The sequence below is a fragment of the Pholcus phalangioides genome, unplaced genomic scaffold (assembly GCF_987345545.1).
Source record: "Pholcus phalangioides strain wild (caught in Gottingen) unplaced genomic scaffold, Ppha-v1.0 ptg000020l_1, whole genome shotgun sequence".
Taxonomy (NCBI): Eukaryota; Metazoa; Arthropoda; class Arachnida; order Araneae; family Pholcidae; genus Pholcus; species Pholcus phalangioides.
This window is the reverse complement of record NW_028301613.1, coordinates 4,930,710-4,955,727: the sequence shown is the minus strand read 5'-3', so window position 1 is coordinate 4,955,727 and position 25,018 is coordinate 4,930,710. Positions and strand designations below refer to the sequence as shown.

The 25,018-nt window shown below is 38.8% G+C and overlaps 1 protein-coding gene and 1 long non-coding RNA gene across 4 annotated transcripts in view; one reads left to right on the top strand and one right to left on the bottom strand.

The window, feature by feature from the left end:
• Window positions 1–4,288: 4,288 nt before the first annotated feature.
• LOC149070811 (ras-related protein Rab-33A-like) overlaps window positions 4,289–25,018 on the bottom strand; it is a 44,487-nt gene continuing 23,757 nt past the window's right edge. The window contains exons 1-2 of one of the 3 annotated variants that reach the window (XM_089248487.1): window positions 20,559–23,678; window positions 4,289–7,428 (exon numbers count right to left, since the gene is read on the bottom strand). In XM_089248487.1, the coding sequence (XP_089104613.1) occupies window positions 6,992–7,363 (372 nt within the window). In that variant the 5' untranslated portion in view covers window positions 7,364–7,428; window positions 20,559–23,678 and the 3' untranslated portion in view covers window positions 4,289–6,991. Of the gene's footprint in view, window positions 7,429–14,617; window positions 16,765–20,558; window positions 23,679–25,018 lie in introns of those variants that run through there. The other 2 variants (XM_089248486.1, XM_089248485.1) reach the window with 2 other exon arrangements.
• On the top strand, window positions 9,687–14,657 carry LOC149070812 (uncharacterized). Its single transcript, XR_016194967.1, has 4 exons — window positions 9,687–9,867; window positions 10,604–10,796; window positions 11,014–11,239; window positions 12,553–14,657. It is a non-coding gene; the product is annotated as an uncharacterized LOC149070812 (long non-coding RNA).

Here is a 25,018-nt window from a genome sequence, read left to right as displayed (position 1 = left end):
AAGATTCTGAGGCTTGTATCGAGCTTATATTACTGGAGGGAGCATCCAGCCGCCGCGACGGTAGCGACATCAAATGCAAGGAAATCACGTGACTTGGTGAAAACAAAGTTCCCGCCTGGCAATTTGCACATGGAAATGTACAGTTCGTCTCTAAATATTGGATTTTAAAGATTAAAAAAAAGATCATCTAACTCATGTAATAAGAGAACTCATCTAACGGTAAAAAAAAAAAAAAAAGATTAAATTATTTTTCATTAATGTGATATAATTTCTCTTTCATCAATTCTGAAATTTTCCTTCATTATTTCTTAAATTTTTTTCATTAAGTATGAAATTATTTCCTTTATTAATTATTATTTCTTTCATTACTTCTGGAGTAATTGCTTTAATAAATTCTGGATTTGTTTCTTTCATTAATGCTGAAATTATTTCTTTCATTAATGCTGAAATTATTTCTTTTATTAAGGCTGGAGTTATTTCTTTCATTGATTCTGAAATTATCTCTCATTAATTTTGGAATTATCTTTCATTAATTTTATTATTATCTCTTTCATTAATTCTATTATTATCTCTTTCATTCTATTATTATCTCTTTCATTAATTTTATTATCTCTTTCATTAATTCTATTATTATCTCTCATTAATTTTATTATCTCTTTCATTAATTTTATTATCTCTTTCATTAATTCTATTATTATCTCTTTCATTAATTTTATTATCTCTTTCATTAATTTTATTATTATCTCTTTCATTAATGCTCATCTGAAATTTTCCTTCATTAACATTGTGAAATTTGTTACAGCGAAGCCCGAGATAAATCCAGTTTGGGGCCCCACTAAAAATCTGCGTATTGTGATCAAGGGTAATTGATTGGGGCCCTGGTGAAATGAATACAAACGAAAATTTTTCGTGGCCCTCACAGAGGGGATGTCCGACAAGCTTCCAGGTCGCGGCCACATGTGGAAGTTGACAAGTTTCATTTTGGGACCCTGGATGAATTGCATTCTAAAATTCTGCGAATTAGGTCCCGGGTTCTTGATTGGGAGCCCTGGAATTTATATGTTGGTAAAATGAATACAAGTAAAAATTTTTCGTGGTCCAACAGGGCTCCAGTCTGGGGACCCCCAAGTTTTCTGGGGGTACTTGATTAATTACATTTGCTTTTTTCCTTTATTATTGTAAAATTCGTCACTATGCTGGTGCTTTCACATGTCACTTTTCATAGCTCTCTGATGAAGTGGGACGAAATAAACAATATATGTTGTGAAGAGAAGGGGAAGGGGGTTGGCCGCCACACAAGCGGCAAAGCCCCCTATCTAGTATACATATATACACTGCTCAAAACAATTAGGGGAGCAAGCAAAAAAGTGAAGAAAACCGTGCGAGACAGCCACGTATTGGCATACAATGGATAGTACACGCGTATCAATGCGCAATACAGAAAAAAGACGGAAAAAAGACCTGTTTGCCATGGTTGCGATGAGGTTATCGATCAGACTTTGGGGAATACTGTTCCACTCCTCCGGAAGTGCAATCTGCAAGTCTCGGACAGTAACAGGCGGCCCTGGTCGCGCAGCAATGCGTCGTCCACATTCAGGTCAGGAGAGCACGCTGGCCATTCCATACGCTGTATTGTTTCAGCTTCAAGCATGTTCTCCACCAGACGAGCTCTATGCGGTCGGGCATTATCATCCTGGAAAACAAAGGAATCTCCAATGGCTCCAGCGTAAGGGATGACATGAGGTCGCAGTATCTCGTCTGCATACCTTCGGGCCGTCAAAGTGCCATTCCGAATGATATGCAGGTCCGTACGTCCGCCTATACTGATTCCACCCCATACCATCCAACCAGCTCGTCTGTATTGTGACCTTTCACGAACGAATGCGGGGTTATTTCGAGTGCCCCTGTCCCTCCATACCAGAACACGTCGGGTGTCACACTCCAGACTGAATCGGGACTCGTCTGTAAACAGCACTTGGCTCCAATCATGTTGCTCCCAATCTCGATGTTCAGCAGCCCATCTTCTTCGGGCCGCACGGTGGCGTGGGGTCAACGGAATGCAGACCATTGGCCTACGTGCATAGAGCCCTCCCTCATGAAGCCGATTACGTACTGTTTGGCTGGACACCCTTCGTCCTGTTGCCAAGAGCAACCGTCTTTGCAGCTGCGTAGCATTCTCTGTTCTGTTTCGACGGGCTGTTAACCTTATATACCGGTCATCAGTTGCTGTAGTGGCGCGTGGCCGACCTTGCCCTGGTCGACGTCTAACATTTCCTGTTTCTTGGAATCGATTCCACAGCCTTGCAACAACACTTCGGGCGACTCCAACAGCGTCCGCGACACTACGTTGCGTTTGCCCGGATTCCAGTCTGCCTATAACACGCCATGCCATGGATTCCGGTAAATCACGTTGTTGAGACATCCTCAGGTCACCTTGTCTCCAAAAAAAAATACTGCGCAATCGAATTTCGCAGTTACGGCAGTAAAACAGACGTTTCTGCCCTTATCTCCTTTTTCTGGTTTTTGACGTCATGAACTTTGATTTGCATATGAAGTTTTCTTCTTCCGTTTCCTGCTAGGCTTTAAATTATGGATCATCCAGGATGATTCATTTTATGTTACTTATCGGTATACATCTTTGCGTAATTTTGTTAAAACCATGTGCTCCCCTAATTGTTTTGAGCGGTGTACTATGTATCGTGCATAGTGGTTTTAATGAATTTAAATAGATTTCACACAAGTAAATATTTTCATTCTCTGACTTATCGAAAAAAAGTTATTTTACTTGTTCCTGTACAAAATACTTACATTTCTGTTTCCTGTCCACAACAATCACGTTATCTTCGTTCGGCGCAGGGGTAACAATTTCAACGAGGGTTCCCCTATGCACCCGAAGCCCCCGTGTGAGCCTATACAGCTATGGTACCACGTTGCTTTGTCATTCCGCGCAGAGTAATAGGTACTCTCAGGTAAAAAAAAAAATTATTAAAGGGCACATTGGTCAGCAAAATGAATAATTTCTTGCACGAACAATCCTGGTGAAGAAAGAGTTTTGAAAATTCAGTATGTGTAGTAGCAACGAATATTGTAGGTTAACACATGGGGGAAACGCTCATCGATGATGATTTTTTGCCAGTAGTTGTATCTATCAATTAAATAAATGGCCCAAACGCTTTTTGAAGTCCGGCAACCCTACCGCCGAGGAGGCGCGCCAAAATGCATCCTTGCCCCGGCTGAAAAAGTGCATAGTTGCGGCCCTGATTGCCCCACATAACTTTTGACCCCCTCCACAGTATAATTTTGAAAAATCCCTCGTCTGTGAGTTTTTACATTACAAAGCAAAACTACTGACCAAATTTCGTAAATATGGCACCAGAGCGGTTTCGGCTCGGCGATGATGAATCAGCCAGTGAGTCAATTAGTCAGGACCTGTTATTTTATATAATTATGGAATTTTTTCGCCTGTAATGGGGGCAGATGACAGCACTACACATAACAAGCATTATACAGAAACAAAACTTTACGTTAGGTTGCACTACACGTACACGCACATTCCCGCATGTACCGATTCGTTGGGGGGTTCCGCGGGGGGGGGGGGTTGCATGTGTGGTGTAGCAGTAGTAGGTAGGGGATCCATGATGTTCTTAAGTCAGCCACCTCGTTGGGCAATTTGCCTGTTGTGGCGTTGTATTTGTATTTGTATTTGTATAAATGTTATGGCTATCATTAGCGCATTTCTTTGTAAATCCCACCAAATTGACGACGAACTTGGCGAATTCCACGACAGCACCGATAAGTTGGCGACATCGTGGTTATCAAGAGATTATGGTAGAACTCTCTCGAACCTTTCTTCACCTGTATACAGTCGAATCCCGTTATAACGAACTCCAAGAGAGACCGCAGAAATCATTTCGCTATAATGAAATTTCGTTATAAAGGAATTCCAGGTTTTTTGCATTGTTCCTATGAAAACTTATCTGGCGGATTAGTGTGATTAAAAGTGTTCGTTAAAACAAGATTTACGCTATATCAGTATTCGTTAAAACAGGATTCGACTGTATAAGCACCGCTACAGCAGAACCATGAGGAGTTCTGTAGAGTTTTCACAATACAAGATCTCTGCCACTCTTTGTTTAGCGATTCGTACCTAAACGGCTGTTTTGGAAAACAAATCCATGGTGTCTTTGAAATTGCTTCGTGCTTTGCCATCTCGAAAACTTGTGAGAGACATCATCCAGAACAAATACAAAACAACAACAAATTAAGAACGTAACATGTTCATGAAAAAAGTAGTTTAATATATATATAATAGACTTTTGTCCTTGATGAGACACCGGTGCCTCAGTATACAGTAAAGCTTTACGAATCTGCTAAAAAAATTATAATAGGGCAATATACAACCCTGTAACTTAAACAATACATATATATCCACAAATTTAAGAAACAACATTGAGCCTGATCGCAGGGGGCCCAACACCCCCCCACCCAAATTCATGAACTACCCGGGGGGTCACCTCATGTTAAAAATCATGTACATGTCAAGTCTTTACAAACATTTTCAGCAGAGAAAACAGAAAGCGTTCACTAAAGGTTCACTCACATTGGGCGAGTGAAGTAGATGACGAGAGAACCGATTTCAACTGGCCTAGCGAGGTTCAATTACACACGCGGGGTCCTTAGGACTCCGTGTGCACTTCCCATGGGCACCGCAGCGACTCGAGCAAAATAAAATAATTCAGTAAATTTTATAAATAAAAAAAAGGGGTCTACATGGGGTCCGCCATAAAAATTATATATATAAAAAGCTCCTCGAGTCAAACCAACACCACCTATAGAACAAGGCCTCCGCGCGAAGCTTGTGACGTCAATGAAGGCCATTTCTCGTATTGCAATTGGATACACTGCGAAAAAAAGGTAAAGATATCGTATGCGTCGACCTGCTATATCCAATGACAATAGGTGAAATGGCCTTCTTCAGTGACGTCCCGAGCTTCGTGCGATGGCCTTGTTCTATACGTGGTGTTGGTCAAACAGGGATCTATGCTGAAAAGGGCTCTGCGAGTCAAAAAAAAAGGTTGAGAACCGCTGCTCTACGGGATTTCTAACGAATTGGTACACGCCGAACATAGGCGGAGATACACTTGGAAGTCTGGAGGGGGGCACGGTCATTATTGCTGGGGGCACGATGATGATGTGTCAATTCATCTATACATATATGCATTAGATCAGTCGATTTCACCTTTGATGCTGGGGGTCAATGCCCCCCCCGCACGTATCTCCGCCCATGATACCGAATGTGCAAGCACGTGTTGTGAAGTTGGTTTCTGTGTAATGCTTGTTATGTGTAGTGCTCTCATTTGCCATCAATATTTCTAACTAAGAGTGAAGTGTAATGATTGAATAATTGTACCACTGTAAGAGTGTTGCTCTCTGTGCCGACACTTTTTAACAAGGTTGGGGGAAGGGGGGCAGCACGCATTTGCAACTCGATGTTGGGAACCATAGACAAACAGCTTCAACCGACCACCACTGTGGTAACAGCAAGGTTAGAATCTGGGTCCTCGCGACATGAGTCCGTCACTATGACCACCATCACAGCGGCTGGCAAAAACCACTGCAAGTAGCGACAAAAGTAGCCCACCCTGCAACTTTACTCGCACTAGCAGAGCAAGCGGCACAAGTGTACTAGATAACATTATACAGAGTGACTTTTGTAGCAGTAAGTAGCTAGTAAACTCGCCTAATGTAATTGAGTCTTAAAAATCAAGTAATTCAGTATTCAGATCTGGAATGTTGAATATAAACCCCGATTGGTATCCCTTAATCTTTCGCCAAGAGGTGCGTGAGAATATCGATGAGGCCCATTCCGATGCCTACCCCCCCCCCACACACACACACAAGTCAGGCTCACAGGGCCCAGTCACTCAGGAATAGTTCATCTTATTTCAAATGTTAGCTTGAGCAGAAGCATATTTACAGGAAGAGGGTGGGGAGTCAAAGCAGGCTACAGCCCAGGGCGGCAATTTCGAGAAATGAGTAGTCAAGAAAACTAGAAAGGTGCGCAAAATCTGATTTTGCTTAGAGAGCAGAGGGGGGGGGGGCAACCTCAAGTGAGCAAGAAAGACTGTAACCATTGAGTGACCATAAGTCACTCAGAAAGAATGCAATTTTGTGAATGACCAAAAGAAAGATGAGGGCCAGAGATTCTATTTTTACAATAAGATGAAAGCTGCAGACCCTACAGAATCATATTCAGCATATCAATTCTTGACCTTTCATGTTCCACAGACCCTTTATGCTAATAGTATGAGGGCCATTCTTTCACAATAAGATGAAAGCCAGAGACCTTTCTACAGAATCATATTCAGCATATCGTTCTTCCACTTTTGTGTTCCACTTACCTTTTGAAGTTGATAAGATGAAGGCCAAGAATTCCCTTCCTCTCTGCCCCAGTAAGTCCATAGGCCCTTTCAGATTAATGTTTAAAGGCAGGAGTTCTTAATATTTTCATGTTCCGCAGACCTTTTACGTCAATAAGACGAATGAGAACACCGGGGTTCTCCCCCCCCCCCCCAACTTCCCGTGAGTAAAATGAAGTCCACACACAGTCCTTTCTATAGAATAAAATTCAGTACAACACGAGTTCTCAACCCGTGTTCCCATGGACCCGTTACGCCGATAAGACAGGAGCATTGGAAATGTTTCAAACCCCCCACCGTGGGTTATCAATCTAAGCTTTATACGAGAAATTTTTATATCTAAATATATTCTGGGGGTTACTCGGAAGTATGCTACCAATTATAGTGAAAGCACCCACGACCTTGACGCTACCCCCTCCCCGTTTTCTCAGTAACATGAAGGCCATGATACACACATTTTTGTAGCAATGACATGTTTTGTATACAATACACACACACACGCTGAGTCACGCTAATTTAGCTGAATTGGTTCGTTAACGATAATATGCGCGAGTTTTTTGACCATATTCTTCTTAAAACAAGCAGCACCGAGACCTCGACTTAACCGCCACGACTTGATCGGTCAACTTGAAGCCCTTCGCTTCACTCTTCCCGCCGTTCCTCTTGCCGTTGACGAGTTTGTTGGCAATGGCCTCGAAGATCGAATTGATGCTGCTGTACTCCTCGTCCTCCTTGGCGGAGGTTTCGAACACCGGCATCCTTTGCTCGTGCGCGAACGTCATGGCGTAGTCCCAGGTGACCGAACGCCTCGCCTTGTCGTCGCACTTGTTGCCGACGATGACGCACGCTGCGGTGTCCGGATTGAGACCGTGTTCCGCGCACTTTTCTATCCAGTAAACCAGTTTCAGCAGGGAGCTGCTGTCCGTTACGTCGAATACGAACATCACGGCGTGTGAGTTCCGGAAGAATGACGGGCTGAGGGTGTTTCGGAAGAGTTCCTGATCTGTAGCTGCAAAACGAGTGTAAAAAAATTATGCTATGGAAACTCATTGGTTCTCATCAAAAAAACAATTCGAACAAGAAGCATGCAATAACGAAAAAATATATAAATAAAAATATTCTGGGCAATGAGGCTGGAGCGAGACTGGTTTTTTACTTAGAGGAGAAATAAAGTAGAGTGAGGGAAATCTTATTTTTCAGGTACAGACAGTCACGTGACTTATAAACGATCTTCCCCCCTCCCGCGGCCATTTTCTATGTGTTTACGATAGACTCCATTGCTGTCGAGGAACTCCTGCTAATCAAGTCTTGTCTCGGGAGGAGGAGTGGTTTTTTGCCGGAGCTGGTTTGGAAATTAACTTTGCTCGGTTATTTTTGTGTTTAGGGTTATCTCTATATTATATTTTGTGGTTTTGAAAAATATATATTTAAGTAATTTATTGATAATAGTAGTGTCGAGTATATTTAGGCCTACTTCAATAAGTACATTTTTCGAGGCTTGGCTAGCCACGTTGTTGGCTTTTGGTCCAGTTGACGTCCAATACTAATTTTCCCCTTTTCCTCACTGTGAACTTAGTATGTTACACTGAAGGATAATTATCCAGAATACTTAGTCATGGCGAACGGTATGGAAACTAATGAAAATGGACAATACACGGATCCGGTTTCAGACGTGCCAACTTTTGGCATCCAGAAATCCGGAGATTCTCCCGAGGGGGGTACCCCCCTCCCCCGACACTCATAGACTCGATCAAAAAAAAAATTCGGTTTTTTTTTAAAAATAAATTAAGAAAAAGTTACATTCTCTCCCCCCCCCCCAAGGCAGGTTCTGCATTGCCCCTGAGAATAATATAATTCCATGTCAGTCTTTCGATGCGCAATAGAGAAATCACATCTACATACTGTTCATAAATTATAAGTGTTTCCTTTCGTGGATCAGACTTTGGGGAATACTGTTCCACTCCTCCGGAAGTGCAATCTGCAAGTCTCGGACAGTAACAGGCGGCCCTGGTCGCGCAGCAATGCGTCGTCCACATTCAGGTCAGGAGAGCACGCTGGCCATTCCATACGCTGTATTGTTTCAGCTTCAAGCATGTTCTCCACCAGACGAGCTCTATGCGGTCGGGCATTATCATCCTGGAAAACAAAGGAATCTCCAATGGCTCCAGCGTAAGGGATGACATGAGGTCGCAGTATCTCGTCTGCATACCCTCGGGCCGTCAAAGTGCCATTCCGAATGATATGCAGGTCCGTACGTCCGCCTATGCTGATTCCACCCCATACCATCCAACCAGCTCGTCTGTATTGTGACCTTTCACGAACGAATGCGGGGTTATTTCGAGTGCCCCTGTCCCTCCATACCAGAACACGTCGGGTGTCACACTCCAGACTGAATCGGGACTCGTCTGTAAACAGCACTTGGCTCCAATCTCGATGTTCAGCAGCCCATCTTCTTCGGGCCGCACGGTGGCGTGGGGTCAACGGAATGCAGACCATTGGCCTACGTGCATAGAGCCCTCCCTCATGAAGCCGATTACGTACTGTTTGGCTGGACACCCTTCGTCCTCTTGCCAAGAGCAACCGTCTTTGCAGTTGCGTAGCATTCTCTGTTCTGTTTCGACGGGCCGTTAACCGTACATACCGGTCATCAGTTGCTGTAGTGGCACGTGGCCGACCTTACCCTGGTCGACGTCTAACATTTCCTGTTTCTTGGAATCGATTCCACAGCCTTGCAACAACACTTCGGGCGACTCCAACAGCGTCCGCGACACTACGTTGCGTTTGCCCGGATTCCAGTCTGCCTATAACACGCCATGCCATGGATTCCGGTAAATCACGTTGTTGAGACATCCTCAAGTCACCTTGTCTCAAAAAAAAAAAAAATACTGCACAATCGAAATTTCACAGTTACGGCAGTAAAACAGACGTTTCTGCCCTTATCTCCTTTTTCTGGTTTTTGACGTCATGAACTTTGATTTGAATATGAAGTTTTCTTCCGTTTCCTGCTAGGCTTTAAATTATGGACGATTCATTTTATGTTACTTATCGGTATGCATCTTTGCGTAATTTTGTTAAAACCATGTGCTCCCCTAATTGTTTTGAGCAGTGTAGCTTAAAGTTTTATATTTTCTTTGTGAAGATGTTTAATCGGAAGAAACGATTTAAAAAAATTCAAATTACAAAGCTGCGGACGAAAAAACGTGTTTACCGCTTTGAGGAGAAATACAGTAGAGTGAGGGAAACCCTATTTTTCGGGTGCAGACAGTAGAGGTCACGTGACCTATAAACAATCTTCCCTCCTTCCGCGGCCATTTTTTGGGTGTTTACCCTAGACTCTTGGAAGCATCGTCTGCTCTCGCGTGTTATTTTTGTTAATAATGGTGCTAATGTGCTATACTTACGCTTGTGATGAGAAGAGTGTGGAAGGGAGACGAATAACGTTTCACAGGTACGTAAAATCGTTCTTTATTTTAATTTTTTCAAATATATATTAGTCATTAAAGTTTGCTATGCAGAAGTGCATTCATTAAAACGTGCGTTTTTTTGTTCAATAAGGTGCACATTTTTGCTAATTTTTGGATAAATATTGAAATTCAGTTTAACAACTAAATGGTTATAAATATTTCTGCACTCTTGAATAAAAATTTAATTAAATTTTGATCTATTTGTCACTGTTTCACAAGTATGTTGATATTCTTCTTGGCGACCAAATTTTTCGCCAACTACTGCAGCTCGGATGCGTTTTCCTCAACCCATTTTCGACCGATCTTCCGATTTTTAACCAAATTTTGCACATGATTACTGGTTACTTAACATACCTGAGCAGTTTAAAAAAAATGGAAAAAATTATATGAATTTTGATTTTTGAAAAATCAAAGTTAATTTTTTGTACCTAAAATGATAATTTCTTGGAGAGGGCGATTTCCCCACCCCCAGCTTTTACAAAAATTTAAAAAGTAACAGTAAGTGAAAATAAATAAAAAGTTAAATAAATAAATAAACAAAAAAATAGATTCAGAGCCCACAGTAAAGCAATTTTCAAAGTAGTAGCTGGGGGACAAAAAAAATATTGCTCATAAAACATAATTTGTTAATAATAACAATTTTAACATGTTATTTGGATTTGTATTCCAATAGTTTCGTTTTTCCGCCTTGAACTGACACAAATATTCTTTATTTTTCAGTTTTCCTAAAGATCATGGAAAAAGGCAGCTTTGGGAAATCAATCTTTGGAGAGAAGACCTCTGATTACTCCAAAATTTGCTCCAAGCAAGAAGACTGTTTTGATCGGGAGAAGTTCATGGCTAAAAAAAGCTTGTTGGAAAGTCACTAAAGAAGCGGAAAAGTGATGAAAATTCAATGTGCCTAGTAATGCAGGTAACAAAACACATTTAGTTTTCTGTTATGATCCAGCTTAAACTATTTTTTCATAGATGAATTTGATTCTAGTCTGCCATAAGAAACGTCTCTCAAAATGCAGATGTGAAAACTCGTGGACATGTTTCTCTTAACACGAAACTTTGTTTTATGTTTTCATGTTGATTGACGTGAAACTGGTGCTTGTCACTAATTTTACTGTTAACATATTTTGCAGTTGCCAAAAACAAAAAGAAATACTACCTTGGAGATTTTGGTTCTGATGGTATGAAGTCCCCTGCCCATAAGCTACTGAAGCTTTGAAAATAGCTAACCACAGGATAAGCTAATAATAGCTAAATTACAATATTGGGCAGAAAAAAAAAGTCAGTTCTCTTCAAGAAATGCTGGAAATCATGAAGAAAAAGTCTCCAATCTCTGATGCTGCTTCTAATATGTTAGAGGTATGGTTGCATTTTTAATGAGGTTATTCTATATAGACCTACAGTCAATTTTCTATCAGTTGAACTCTGATGACTCAAATATCTGTTTCAGTTGCACGTTTCTTTAAGCCGAAGTTTTTGGTTTGAAATGAATTAAATTCATTATTAGAGTGAAGAATTTAGGTACAGCATATATTTAAGACATTTTGTTTTTATTTCCTACTTCCCTTCTCTAGTTTTGTAAATAAACTAACCAATGACAATCAACTTGGTCAACAGTGCTTGCAAATCTCTTGTTGCATGTATGGTCATGTCAGTAGTTTTTTTTAGCTCAGTTGTGAGTAATGCACAAATGCCAGAATACATCTTGATTAAATATAGACTTTTCTTGAAAATGCCAAAGTAGTAAAGTTTTAGATTTGAAACAAAAAAAAATTATTCGCCTAATGAAATGGAAAGAAATCCATATCTCAAATGTTCGTACGTTAAATTTTTTTTCCTGAATATTATTTTTAACGACTTTGTAAAACATGGTAATTATTCGTGCAAGACTGCAAATATGAATGAAAAGAGAGAGAATTAAAAATTGCTGAAATCACTATAGAAATTTATACAAGTATTCAAGGTATATGTGCAATTAATTTTTTTGTTTATCATGTATATTTTATGTATGTCCACGTTAAATTTTTTTTCAATATTCTCATTTCTGTGCTCTGATGGCAAAATGTCACTTTTTCAAAATTTCATGAAATTTGTAAACAATATTTCGTAAAAATGTGATACTGTGGCTTTTTGACTTACTGCAATTTGCCTTCATTGGTTCCTCATAAACCGAAAGATAGACAAAATTTTGATGAGCGAGACTCCAGAATGCGATCAAATCAATTTTTTGGGAAAATTGACTTGTGGCATTTTGCTATTTGATTGAATACACATAGCAAAATGCTAGTTCAGTGCCATATAAAAATGTTCAGAACCAAGGGGTCATTCAAGTATTACGTCAGCATCGAGGGGGGGAGGTAGTTTCAGATTTGCTGACTTTCGATGACAAGGGGGAAGGGGGTTTGAAGGTTGCTTACGTCATCAACCACCCCTTTTTGAAGATATGAAATATTCTATGCTGCTGATGAAATTTTGCTGGGGGGGGGGGGAGGAGAAAGTCAGTGTTGCTGACAAGGGGAGGTCAAAAATGGCTGAAAATCGCTGCTTACGTAATACTTGAATGACCCCCCAATTCCTGAAAATAAACACACATCCCCGCTTGTTATTGAAAATAAACTGCTCCTTTATTAGGTACTTGTTTTTTCTGATAGCCGTTTTCACCTTCCTTATAGTTTTCATTGCCTGGTCCAGCAGCAGAACTTACGAAAGCTCAAAAATGGAAAAGTATCCACAGGAGTTTGGAGCCTTTGCCTTAACATTAGTTTTATTCAAGCAAGGCTTACAAGTTCATGAGGAAGATATTCAAAAAATGTTTATCACACCCATTGGCAATGCAAAAGTGGTATCAGATGGCCAACCTGATGAATGAATGTTTGAAATCTGTTCAAGAGACTGGTGTGGAAGTAGTCTCTATGACTATTGATGGCACCAGCTGTAATTTTGCAACAACCAAAAAAAAATGGAACCATATTTCAAGCATTTATTTAATCGCAGCATTGTTTCATACATCATATTTATTCCCATCGTGTTTATGCATCGTATTCCCAGCATAGTGTTTATACAGTTGACACCCCCCCCTTTTGTATTCACTGTTTTTTTTCCTTCATTGAAAAAAGTTTGTTGTCAACACTAACAATCGTCATTCACGTGTTTTGTTTACAAAATTTGAGTTGCTTGTGGAGAAAGTAAATCAATTGCTGTATTTGCCCACCATTATGAAATCAACAAATCTACTGTGAATTCTATCTGAAATTCAATCAGCTGTAGCTACACCTATAGCAGCGAAAACTTTGCAGTACCTATGGGACCCATGTGTTTCTCATAGAGAAAATGCTGTTTTTTGTGGGTCAAGACTGCCACAGAAAAGGTATTCCAATTGATTGAAATATTATAAATTAAAAGGCGAAAATTTTTTTACTCTTCTATAAAGGAAAGAGCTGGTGAAACGTCTATTTCATCAGAACTTTATGCAAGTAAAAGGTTGATTTCATAGGTTTAAGAATCGATTTAGATAACGCAATGTAAAAAATCACTTACGATCAAGCCTCTGCCGACCAGGAGGCAGCTAGAAAAATTTCCAAGGAAATTATAAAAGACATTGTCACGTTAGCGAAACAGGTGAGGGGAGAAAAATTCAATGATATGGATAAAGAAAATGAACAGCTAAAAATTAATAGCAATTTAGAGACATTAACCCAAGAGGAAGTAATGGAGCTGAGTGACTGCTCCTGAAACTGTACCAGATGAAGATGATCAAGATAAAGAAGTAAAGACCAGTTCAACATATGTAACATAGCGGAAGGGCTTCGCAAGTTTAAATCAGCAATAGATTATTTTCATGACATAGATCCTTCTATGGTATGTGCTTCACATGTAGAAAATTAGTAGAGGAAGTCTTATCAAAACATACTCCAACATACTTGATGATATGAAGAAGAAACGGCAAACAGAAATCACAGTGTTCTTTCAAGAAAGCATCTCCACCCTCTTTTACGTATCCTTTCTACCCTTGCGTCACCCTGCTCTTCTCCTGATGTTCAATAAACGAGATATACAAAAAAAACCCCTATGGTTTCAGTTATTCACGGATTTCCATATTCTTCGCGGTCACCTCAGGAACGTAACCCCAGCGAATACGGGGGGGAGATTGTACCTCATGTTTATTTGCAGCAAGGTGTTTATACATAATGTTTATTTGCATCTTATTTACATCGTGTTTATACATAATGTTTATTTGCATCTTATTTACATCGTGTTTATACATAATGTTTATTTGCATCTTATTTACATCGTGTTTATACATAATGTTTATTTGCATCTTATTTACATCGTGTTTATACATAATGTTTATTTGCATCTTATTTACATCGTGTTTATACATAATGTTTATTTGCATCTTATTTACATCGTGTTTATACATAATGTTTATTTGCATCTTATTTACATCGTGTTTATACATAATGTTTATTTGCATCTTATTTACATCGTGTTTATACATAATGTTTATTTGCATCTTATTTACATCGTGTTTATACATAATGTTTATTTGCATCTTATTTACATCGTGTTTATACATAATGTTTATTTGCATCTTATTTACATCGTGTTTATACATCCGTTATTTGCATCATATATCATCAAAACTATTGAATAAACAATTTGATGTTAATTTGACTTGGAGTTGAATTTTGAATGGATGATTATATTTGTGAAATAAAAGTTGGTGCCACACGCACACAATATCTAATAAAGTGTTCTTCACTGTGTTTGCTTTATTATATCACTCTTGAGGTTTTATGTTTCATAAGTGTAAGGTTCGTTTTCAATGAATGATTGCCACAATCATAAGCACTCTCTGCCACTTTTATATATTTCGTTTAATCATACTTTTTCACAATAAACATTATACTATTAACACGTCCTCCTCGCTTAAAGCGAGCCTTTGAAATTACCTCCTGAGTCCACAGGAGCCACTCTCTAAATAACTGAAAACGCACCAAGCTTCTTTCCTCTTCCCGTCGAGGGCTTTTCTCCCCCCACCCACGCTTTCTAATCTCATCATGCTCTTTCCCGATAGGGGAAAACCTTGCATTACCCCCTTCCTAAGTGTGAAATATGCATAACATATTTTACAAGACAAACTGGTTACATACATTGATATGGGTAATAGAAACTAGGATATGATCAAATAACACGATACTGATAGCAATAAATATTTACATAATTTGCAATAAAACGCAAGTAAACATTAATGTTCATTATCAGTTCATTCCGTTCGTAAAAGCGATATCACGTCTGCGCTTACATTATCTGTCCCTACCATGTCCGCTTCCAGGTGCTGTGATGATGGTCGGGCACAGTATGAGTTTTTGTTCTGCCCCTACTAACGTAGTAATTGGAGCTCTGCCTGAGACTTCATTCTTTCCTCTCAACTGGCACGCTTCACATGCACATACAAAATTCCTTCGTATCCTTGACAATCCCCTCCCAATAAAATGAGTACCAGACTTTGTCATTTGCTTCTTAGAACTCTTGTACATGTCCCTCAAAAGAAGTTTTATGGGCCCTTCACAAAAAAACTTTTTTTTTCTTTTGGTAAAACCAACCCCCATTTTCTCTTTGTGGAAGAGCAAAGTCCGCTGTTTCCTTGCTCACCCTTCGCTGCTGACTCCCATTCGGCAACCAGTGGGTCACTAATGTTTTGAATTCTTCGAAATTCTTCTTGTGGGGTGACAGTGTGTTCTGTTTTTCTCTCTCATCTACTCCTTCATCTCTCCCACCCTGTTGCTTTGCCTGCATTTCGTTGTCCGTTATATCCTTCTTGTTCACAGCTGCAAACTTTTGGGCCTTCACTTCCCCTTTGAGTAAGCTGATAATTTGTGGATGCAATATGGCCACATTTCACTTATGTGGGGCGTAATAGCGCACAAAATAGCTCTGTGGTGGACTACACTTGTTTTGTCCGTTCTGGGAATGGCCAGATTGATGTGTCTCAAACCTGCCAAAATAGGCTTTCCGAATGCAGGCTTCAAATATGTCTTTGCTTTAGACTCTGTCTTGTGGGGGACCAAATCTTCTCTTAAGACAGAAATTTGGCAACCTGAATCAATCAATGCATTCACAAATTTTCCCTCAATGCTAACTTTCATTCTCTTCAATGCGGTGATAGATTGGATATATCCCGAATTTTGTCTGATATCGTCACTGATACCGATTCCTTTTACTGAAAACGCTTCTGGATCTTGTGGTACATTTTCTGTTTCTATCTGGTTGACTCTCGTATCCAAATTACCCGTTCTTTTATTACTCATGTTGACTCTGTTCTTATTTTCAGGACAGTTCCTTTTTACATGGAATCTTGACAAACAAATGAAACAACCTTCCTTTCGAAGTGGCTTCCGATCAGAATATTTCTTTCCATGGTTTCGCTCACAAAAATATCTATTCCGTTGGTTATCATAATATCCTATGTCAGAAAAATTTGTCTCATTTCCTGAATGCGAACCGCTATTATTTGTTGCACTCGTGTAATTATCTACTTCTTTCGCGAGTTTGACTACATCTAACCAACTGTCTGTTTCTTTCAACTGTATATAGGTTCTGGTGTTTGGGGACAGGCTTTCTTTTATTTTATCAATGATCACCAATTGTTTCAGATCCTCAAACGTGTTAACTTCCCTCGACTTGAGGTATAAATCTACAGCTGTTTCCACCCTGACCACATATTGACTACACGCTTCTTCTGCTTTCCTTTTCATCGTATCTAGATTCTTTTTATGTTCAATGGGAGTGATTTGAAATTCCTTCAAAATCATCTCTTTGATTCTGTTGTAATCATCGAAATCGGGTTCTGCCTGTCTCATGCTTATGCATCCAGCCTTCCCCTTCAAAGTACACAGTATAATTTTCCCATGGTATTCCTCCGGGACCTCATACAACTTAAACATATTTTCTGCTTGATGAAAGAAAAAAGGCCAATCCTCTATGTTTTCTGTCACCTCTGGCATTACACCTTTCATTAAATTCAAATACCCAATAAAATCATTGTTGCCACGTGTTCCACGTCTTTCATTATGTTTTACTCTCTCTCTCTACCTCTAATTCGTGGTTTCTTGCTTCTCACTCTGTTCTTTCGTCAATAATACTATTTAGTAATTCTTTCACAAATTCAGGTTCATAATGAGGGCTTTTCACAATTAGCTCTTTCAAATCCACAACCTTTGCGTCTTTGGGGACTTCCACCCGTAACTCATCTGCTAAAATCAGCAGGTCCGCTTTTCGTCCTCTGGCTAAAATGGCCATTTTTAGTATTTTTTCTTTTCTTAAATCAGTATCTAATGAAATTACTGTACGAAAATAGTTCGGTTTCGCCTAACAAACAAAAAAAAATGTGACCGCTCACCTCAGTATAGGCGAAAGTCTTGATGCTCGTTCGTTTCTGCCGATGGTCGAGCTTTCACATAAATATTCCGATGTCTTGAGACACTGGTGACCACCCAATGTGTGATTAGCTACGCCAAGTGATCAGTCCTGATCCTTCTATTTTGTCAATCGCTTAACGATGATTAATTCCTGCGATCACCTTCGCACAAAATAGTCAGTTTCAATTCAGTATAGTTCTACTGATCCCACTTCTGACACCACTATGTAGGGTTCGTTTTCAATGAATGATTGCCACAATCATAAGCACTCTCTGTCACTTTTATATATAATATTTGGTTTAATCATACTTTTTCACAATAAACATTATACTATTAACACGTCCTCCTCGCTTACAGCGAGCCTTTGAAATTATCTCCTGAGTCCACAGGAGCCACTCTCTAACTAACTGAAAACGCACCAAGCTTCTTTCCTCTTCCCGTCGAGGGCCTTTCTCCCCCCACCCACGCTTTCTAATCTCATCACGCTCCTTCCCGTTGGGGGAAAACCCTACAATAAGTATTCAAAGTTTACTTAAATTAAAACCTTTACAAAGATTAAGTTACATTAACTTTCCATTCAACTTTTAACCAATACAAACTAATTAACAGCATCCACTTAAAATAATTTAACATTGTGATTGGGGGAAATCTCCTATGTAACAAAAAAAAAAAAAAAAAAAAAATATTATTGTAAATTTAGGATAGGATTTTAACTTCTGAAAAATTATTTTAAAAACCAGTAAACTTAAAATTATTTCTTTCAGACATTCTGAATTTTCATGAATTTGTCCTAGAATTTTCATTAAATCCAAAATATTTTTCAATTAATTCTGAAATTATTTTTTCATTAATTCTAGAATTAATCGTCTTTCATAGTTTTCATCCATTTTCTGAAGATACTCTGCATACCACGGCAAAAAGCTCCGCGGACAAAGCGTGCGATTATGAACTCGCCAAATTACGAAGCGCATAAGATAACCGCCAAACATGGCAGCTTTGCATATATAAGTCACGTGGTACACTCTGAGCACCTGTTCGGAAGAGCGAGTGAATGGGCTTTTGCCCCATACTTATATTTCTTCTCGATGGTTTTTTACAGGAATAAATATTGTTATTTATTAAACATATTTACAAAGTATGACAAATGCGCATGGCGAACTCAACGGTCGAAAACAAACTACTATTAACGTTCGTAGATTAGTGGTGTCGACAGATACAGTGTCCTCACAAAGATTTTTTCCTTCTGCCAGCATTTGTGCTGCCATCTGTTGGGTTTTTACTTGACGGCAGACCCCACACAGTCCTCCCCCACCAGTGACTTCAGTTGCGATTAGGGGGAATCAGACTTTTCTCTCACTACCAGTGGTAGGTTAGGTTCGGTGGTCGTTGTCACTGGCTGAGAGTTTTCTGGTAGCACATCTACCTGCAGCAAAAATGCTGGCTTTAGTTGGTCTATAGACACCATTTCATGGTTACCTTTCATCCGTAGCACAAAGTATTTGGGCGTCCACTGCATGATTTGAAACGGGCTATCATAGGTGCACTGGAGCGGAATCTTTGCGTGCAAACACAGTGAGTCGATGTCTGTAGTGCTGGAGATGGATGAAGACCTTCAGTTTATTGTGGTTAGCAGTAGGAGAGGGCACAATATTATGAATGTTGTTCGCTAGTTTTGCAGCAAATATTAGTGGATCCGTGGGCTGCTCGGTACTCGGAACCAAGAACTCCGCGGTTATTAGCTTTCGTCACGATGTGTAATGGGCCCAAGAGCTTTTGGAAGGCCTGCAAATGTCCTGTTCTACCATGTACTCGAATTCGTTTGTGTAAAGCACCTGTGAATTAAACCTTCTAGGCGGGCCAGTGGTCCGAATATAATGAACGGTGTTGTGTTTGAGAGAGTGAAACGTTTCAGATGGATTAGTTAACTCTGGAAACTCCTTCAAAATTGTATGGTAGCGAGAGTCGTCGTCAATCACACGAACAGTAGAATGGGAACAAGCTTGAGGTATGCCGGAATTGCTGAGGTTGGTGATAGAGTCAACCAGCCGTTTCTTTTGGAGATCGACCAAGAGCACGAAATGTCGAAGAAAATCAGCACCAATTATGGGAACGGATACGTTCTGTACCATAAGTTTTGATTCTGGATTGATTTGCGGCGTACGGTTCAAGTGGATTGTGATTTCGCGAGTTACAACCTACCAGAATGCATGATACGTCACTGCCAGTAGTATCAATCAAATATCAACGATTTTTGTGGTCCTGTCGTAAACGTGTAAGGAAAGAGGTAAGCTACCACCCGCTGACTGCCAGTTGCCACTCGTTTCCTGACTTCGTGGAACTCTGCATTTGCGAGTTAAATTTCCGAAACAGGCATGATAATAACAATGTCAGTCGTTCCGATGCAAAATTTTGACGTGGCTGTTGCGACACATCGGAGCACCTACAAAATCAACGTCGATCGTGAGCGTCGAAAATTTAGATGATCGACCTGCTCTGTAAATATGGAAACTTGTTTTTGCATGTCCATTATGAGAGGCAAAATCTCTTGCGGATCTAAGCCAACTTTGTTGATTTCATCTGCCAGCGTGATAAGCTGCGTGAGCTCCTTAGTAGAGGCGGAAATAGATTGAATGGTTGTAGGTAATCATGGGCAGAGATACGGGGGGGGGGGCATTGCCTCCTGGGTGGTGTCCCTGCCAATCCGGGACAGTCGTGCACGTGGTCGGTAGACAGTTGGTGTGAAATTCCATAGAATTTCAATAGCCTCATATAGAGGAGGTTGTTTCCATGAAATCTTAATAATAATGAGTAGGGAAGTTCATTTGTAATTGGATAATCATGACAATTTGACAGTGACAGCGTTACTACTAAATGAATAATATCGTGATAAATACTAAAATATTAGTCCATATGCATATTTACAAAAACATCCATTTTTTGAAGTATAGCAGTGAAAACCGAAAAGAAAGCCAAAGTACACACTTTTTTTTTTAAAGGAATCTCATCAGGGCCAATAGCGGTTAACTACTAAAACATATCAATACATTATATATTGAAATACACAATATTTCATACAATGCTAGAAAGAATACGCAATATTACATGTAATGCTAGAAAGAATACACAATATTATATACATTGCTAGAAGGAATACACAATATTACATACGTTATACAATGCAAAAGAGAATATACAATAACACAGAAAATCTTTTAAAGTTATAAAGAGCAAGAAACTTACTTATTTGCACTACTTACCAGGAAGAAATAAGATTTTTACTTGATTTTATACATCTTGCCATCGAATGAGTCAAAATCAAAGTCCTGTCAGTTGAGGTCTTTCCATCTTTAGATAGTTCTTAGGTCTCTTGAGCCTTAAGAACTGGTCCTCTGGATATGCCGAGATATTTCTAAGAGGTTCAAATTCCGAGTTGTCCAATTTCTTGAAGAGATTCTTGGACAACTTTTGAGTGAATTTATGTATTGTAGGCATCTTCGTATCTTTTCTTTATATGTTTGTTACATACAAACCAACTTGCATTAAGTAAATGTCGTAAAGGCTTATTCTGATATCTTTCGAGATGCACTAAATTCCCCGAATATAACCATATCGGGGCTGCATATGTAAAAATGGGTCTTATTGCCATTTTATATAAATGTATTCTGTTTTTGACAGTCACAGCAGATCTTGTAGTACAGTCTTTTAATCATTTGTTTGGCAATATCTGCCTTGACGATGACTTCATTACAATGTTTTTTGAAACTAAGCGTTTTATAAAGGGTTATGCCAAGATAATGATTATGCGTAGATGGCGTGATTAAGTTGCCATCAATTTCAACATAAGCAGGTGTTGGAAGTATTAATTTGGATGTTATCCTCATAAATACTGTTTTATTAGCATTTAGTCCACTATATTTTCGCACCATTCTTCAACTGAGTAGAGTAACTCTTGTAAATTACTAAGAGCTTTTCAGGTTTTCTGTTGGTAGAAATAATCATAGCATCATCAGCATATAATGCTGTTATACCTACTGGAGCAATAGGAAAATCCATCATGTGCAAATTATGCAATTGAGGCCGAAGAACACTTCCTTGTGCAATTGATGATCTGATTATTTTTGTGGAAGAAACACTATTGTTATTTTAACTGAAAATGCTCTAGAGTGAAGATAATGACGTACAAATTTAATTATGGCAAAAGGAAAATTTGTACGAATTAATTTGTAGATAAGGCCCTTACGTCAAACCTTATCAAAGCTTTTCTTTAAATCTAAGAATGCAACGGCCGCTGTATCTTTGTGGATCCGAGCCAGTTGAAGGGTTTCAATAACTCTTAGCAGTTGAGTAGATGTCGAATGTTCTTTTCTGAAACCATGTTGCTCAGGACCCAAAATAGAATTATCTGTCACATATTTATCAATTATTGTAACAATGATTCTTTCAAATAATTTTCCTAATATACTTAGAAGAGATATCGGTCTCCAGTTATTAGGAAAATGTAAGTCTTGTCTGGGCTTAGGTATAACTTTAACAATTGCATGTTTCCAATTCCTAGGAAAATATCTGTTCCATAAGCTTGTTAAAAATTTTGACAAAATATGAAATGAAATTTTCTGGAAGATACTTAAGTGCTTTATTGGTAATTAAATCATGTCCAGCAGCCTTTTTTGTTTTTAAGTGTTTGATGATAGCTTTTAATTCATCAGTATCCGTGGGATAAAGTGTTTCAATGTTATTCATAGGTGGATTATTGAAGTATCTATTGATTGTACGCCTGACATGTTCAACTCTAATATTTGAGGTATTAGTATTCGGCGAGAACTGAAGCTCAAACGCTAGCAAAAACCTCTGCTTTGTCAATATCTGTATAAACCAATCCATTTGGACCATGGATTGAAGGCATCCTATTTGCTTTAGGTTTGCAGGAATTATAAATCTTGAAGAATGAACCAACCATCTTCACCGACCATCATCTAACCGATGAAGTTAATGAATCTTTGACCTGTAAATTCTCTAATTTCTGTTCTAGAGATTCTTCTTAAATTAATATACCTTCTGTTGTGAGCAGGATCCTGAGTTCTTTGCCATTTCCTTCTTGCTTTATTTTTTTCTTCCTTATTAACTCTTTCAAGTATTTTGGTAACGCAAGAGGATTATTGGATGTCTTGGTTTTTGATGAATTCTCTATTGTATCTTTTATTATTGAAGTGATAGAATCAATATCTTCTTCAATATCAATGGCGTAATTACTAGCTTCATTATGTGGATTAAATTCAGATAATTTTGGCTTGAAGAGGGGCCAATTGGTGATCTTTTTACTTTTATTGCTTACAGGAACTTCAAAATTAATTTCTATACAGATAGGATCATGATCAGAAGTGAAGACAGAAATAGCTTCAACAGAGATGGGAATTTGAAGATTTTTTTGCTATTGCAATATCTAGAACATCAGGCAAGAAATTTGTATTATCAGGATAATATGTTGGTCTTTCATTACCATATGTTATGTTATTGAGTCTGCAGTATTGCTCCAAGTATCTGCCAGCTTGATTTCTTCTAGTGGAGTTCCATAATGGTGATTTTGCATTCATGTCACCAGAGAGTACTGCAGGACACGAGCAATCAAAGAAAAAGTCCAATAATTTATCAAAATTGTTATCAGGGGGTTTGTAAATAACACCTATTCAAATTTTAGAATTATTATTTCTGTTAATTTCAATGGCCAGTGCCTCACCACTTCTGGAGTCTGGTAGTTCAATAACATCATAATTAATATGCTGTTTAATGTATATGGCAACTCTGCCTCCATGGTCAAATCTTCTGTTCCTACGTATACAATCAAAATTTGCAACTTTGGCTTGATGACAAGGTTTTGAGAATGTTTCGCCAACAAGTGCCAAGTCAATATTTTCATTTTCGAGTACTTCTCTAATTTCATGCAAATCATTTGTTATGCTTCTGGCATTTCAGGCAATCATTTTTAAATATTTAACATTATAGATGTGATTATTAGCCATTAATGTTATTTGTGAGTAATTTCATGGAAGCATTCATGATAGTATCAAAAAAGTAGATGTAGTAAATGATAGTATACTTTTCCTGATTTGTCTTTGCCATTAATATACGTTTGAAGCAATCCCTCATGAGTAGGGTGACCATACGTTTCGTATTTCCCGGGACAGTCCCGGTATTTTCTGTTTTTTTGGTCATCCCGACTTTTTGGCAAAAGTGTCCCGGTTTTTCCCGCATTTTACACGAAGCCTACTTGAATTTTTATTCTTTATTGAAGTCAAAGATTGACATCATTTTTCAACTAATAAATTATTTTAGGATAATTACAACTATAAAAGAGAATATTAATCTCCCACATTCGTCTTTGGTGAATGTTTTCTTCGTGGAATTCATTTTAATCCACTTCAATTTGCAGTAATGGTTCATTTCCCACCATTGTGATTTTTCCGTAATTTCAACAATATCTGGCAACTTTGGTTTTGGCATCATTTTTGGCGATAATTGGCGGTGTCCCGTATTTGGAATCCCAATGTCCCGTATTTCCCTCGAGGAAATAGGGTCAGCCTACTCATGAGAATTATTATTTCCTAAATTGGAAAAGGCGTGGCTTCAACTGATATGTTACTTTCATCTTCTACTAGGAAATGAGTAATTATGTTCAATAGTTGTTGTCTCATTAGAAACATTCGTATTATTTATTTTTGTTCTTCCTTTAGGTATGTGCTGAGGCTTGGGGGCAGTATTGTTATCATTTTTTGTAAAAGCAAGATTAGACATACTTGTCGTAGATTCAATCTTGGTAATGGGAGCAAAAGCACCAGATCTGGAACCCCTCCAATGAATAACATGTTTACGGTTTGAGAGATAATTAAAGAGCCAAGTTAAAAATTTACCATGGAAGCCCAAGCAGGCTAATTTGGAAATGATCAAATCATGCTTCACGGAATCATAAGCAGCTCTCAAATCCAGAGAAATAATGTAACTAGTGTAGCCCTTTTGGAGGGCATATGAAATAAAGAACACCATATCTTTAATGCAACCCTCGGCACCAGTTTTCGGTCGAAAACCATAAAAGTTTTTTGGAAAGAGCTCAAATCGTAATGCAATCCAAGTGATCCTAAAAAGAATGATTCTCTCAAAGATTTTACTAATAGTGTTTATAAGAGTCAGAAGACGAAAGTTCTTCGGATCAGTTGTTGGCTTTCCTGACTTGGGAATAAAAATAATACGTCCTTCTTTAAAAGACGGCGGCACCAGCGATGAAGACCAAAGGGTATTAAAAGCACTCAGAAATTCAATCCCCTTATTTGGAAGGAGTTTATACACCTTCAATGGAATACCATCTGGACCAGGGGTCGTTGAACGACCAGAACAAGTGGCTCTACGAATTTCCGTGGAAGTGAACGGTGCATCCATGTAAATCTGGAACTCATGAGGAGGACCATGAAAAGTTACAGTGTGAGACCGGCCAGGTGAAGAAAAGTGGTTAGATTTTAAAAATTGGATCTGTACGAGAGGATCAACATAGCTATTATTAGCAATCTTGAAAATGTGTCGGGAATCATCCCAAGTTTTCGCCACGATATAACAGTGTCTACGCAAGACAGAAAAAAGAACTGAGGGCTGAGTAAAAGGATGAAGTTCTTGAGCCAGAGTTTTCAATCGTAGAATGCGAAGGTGGCGACGAGAAACAGAAGCTAATCTT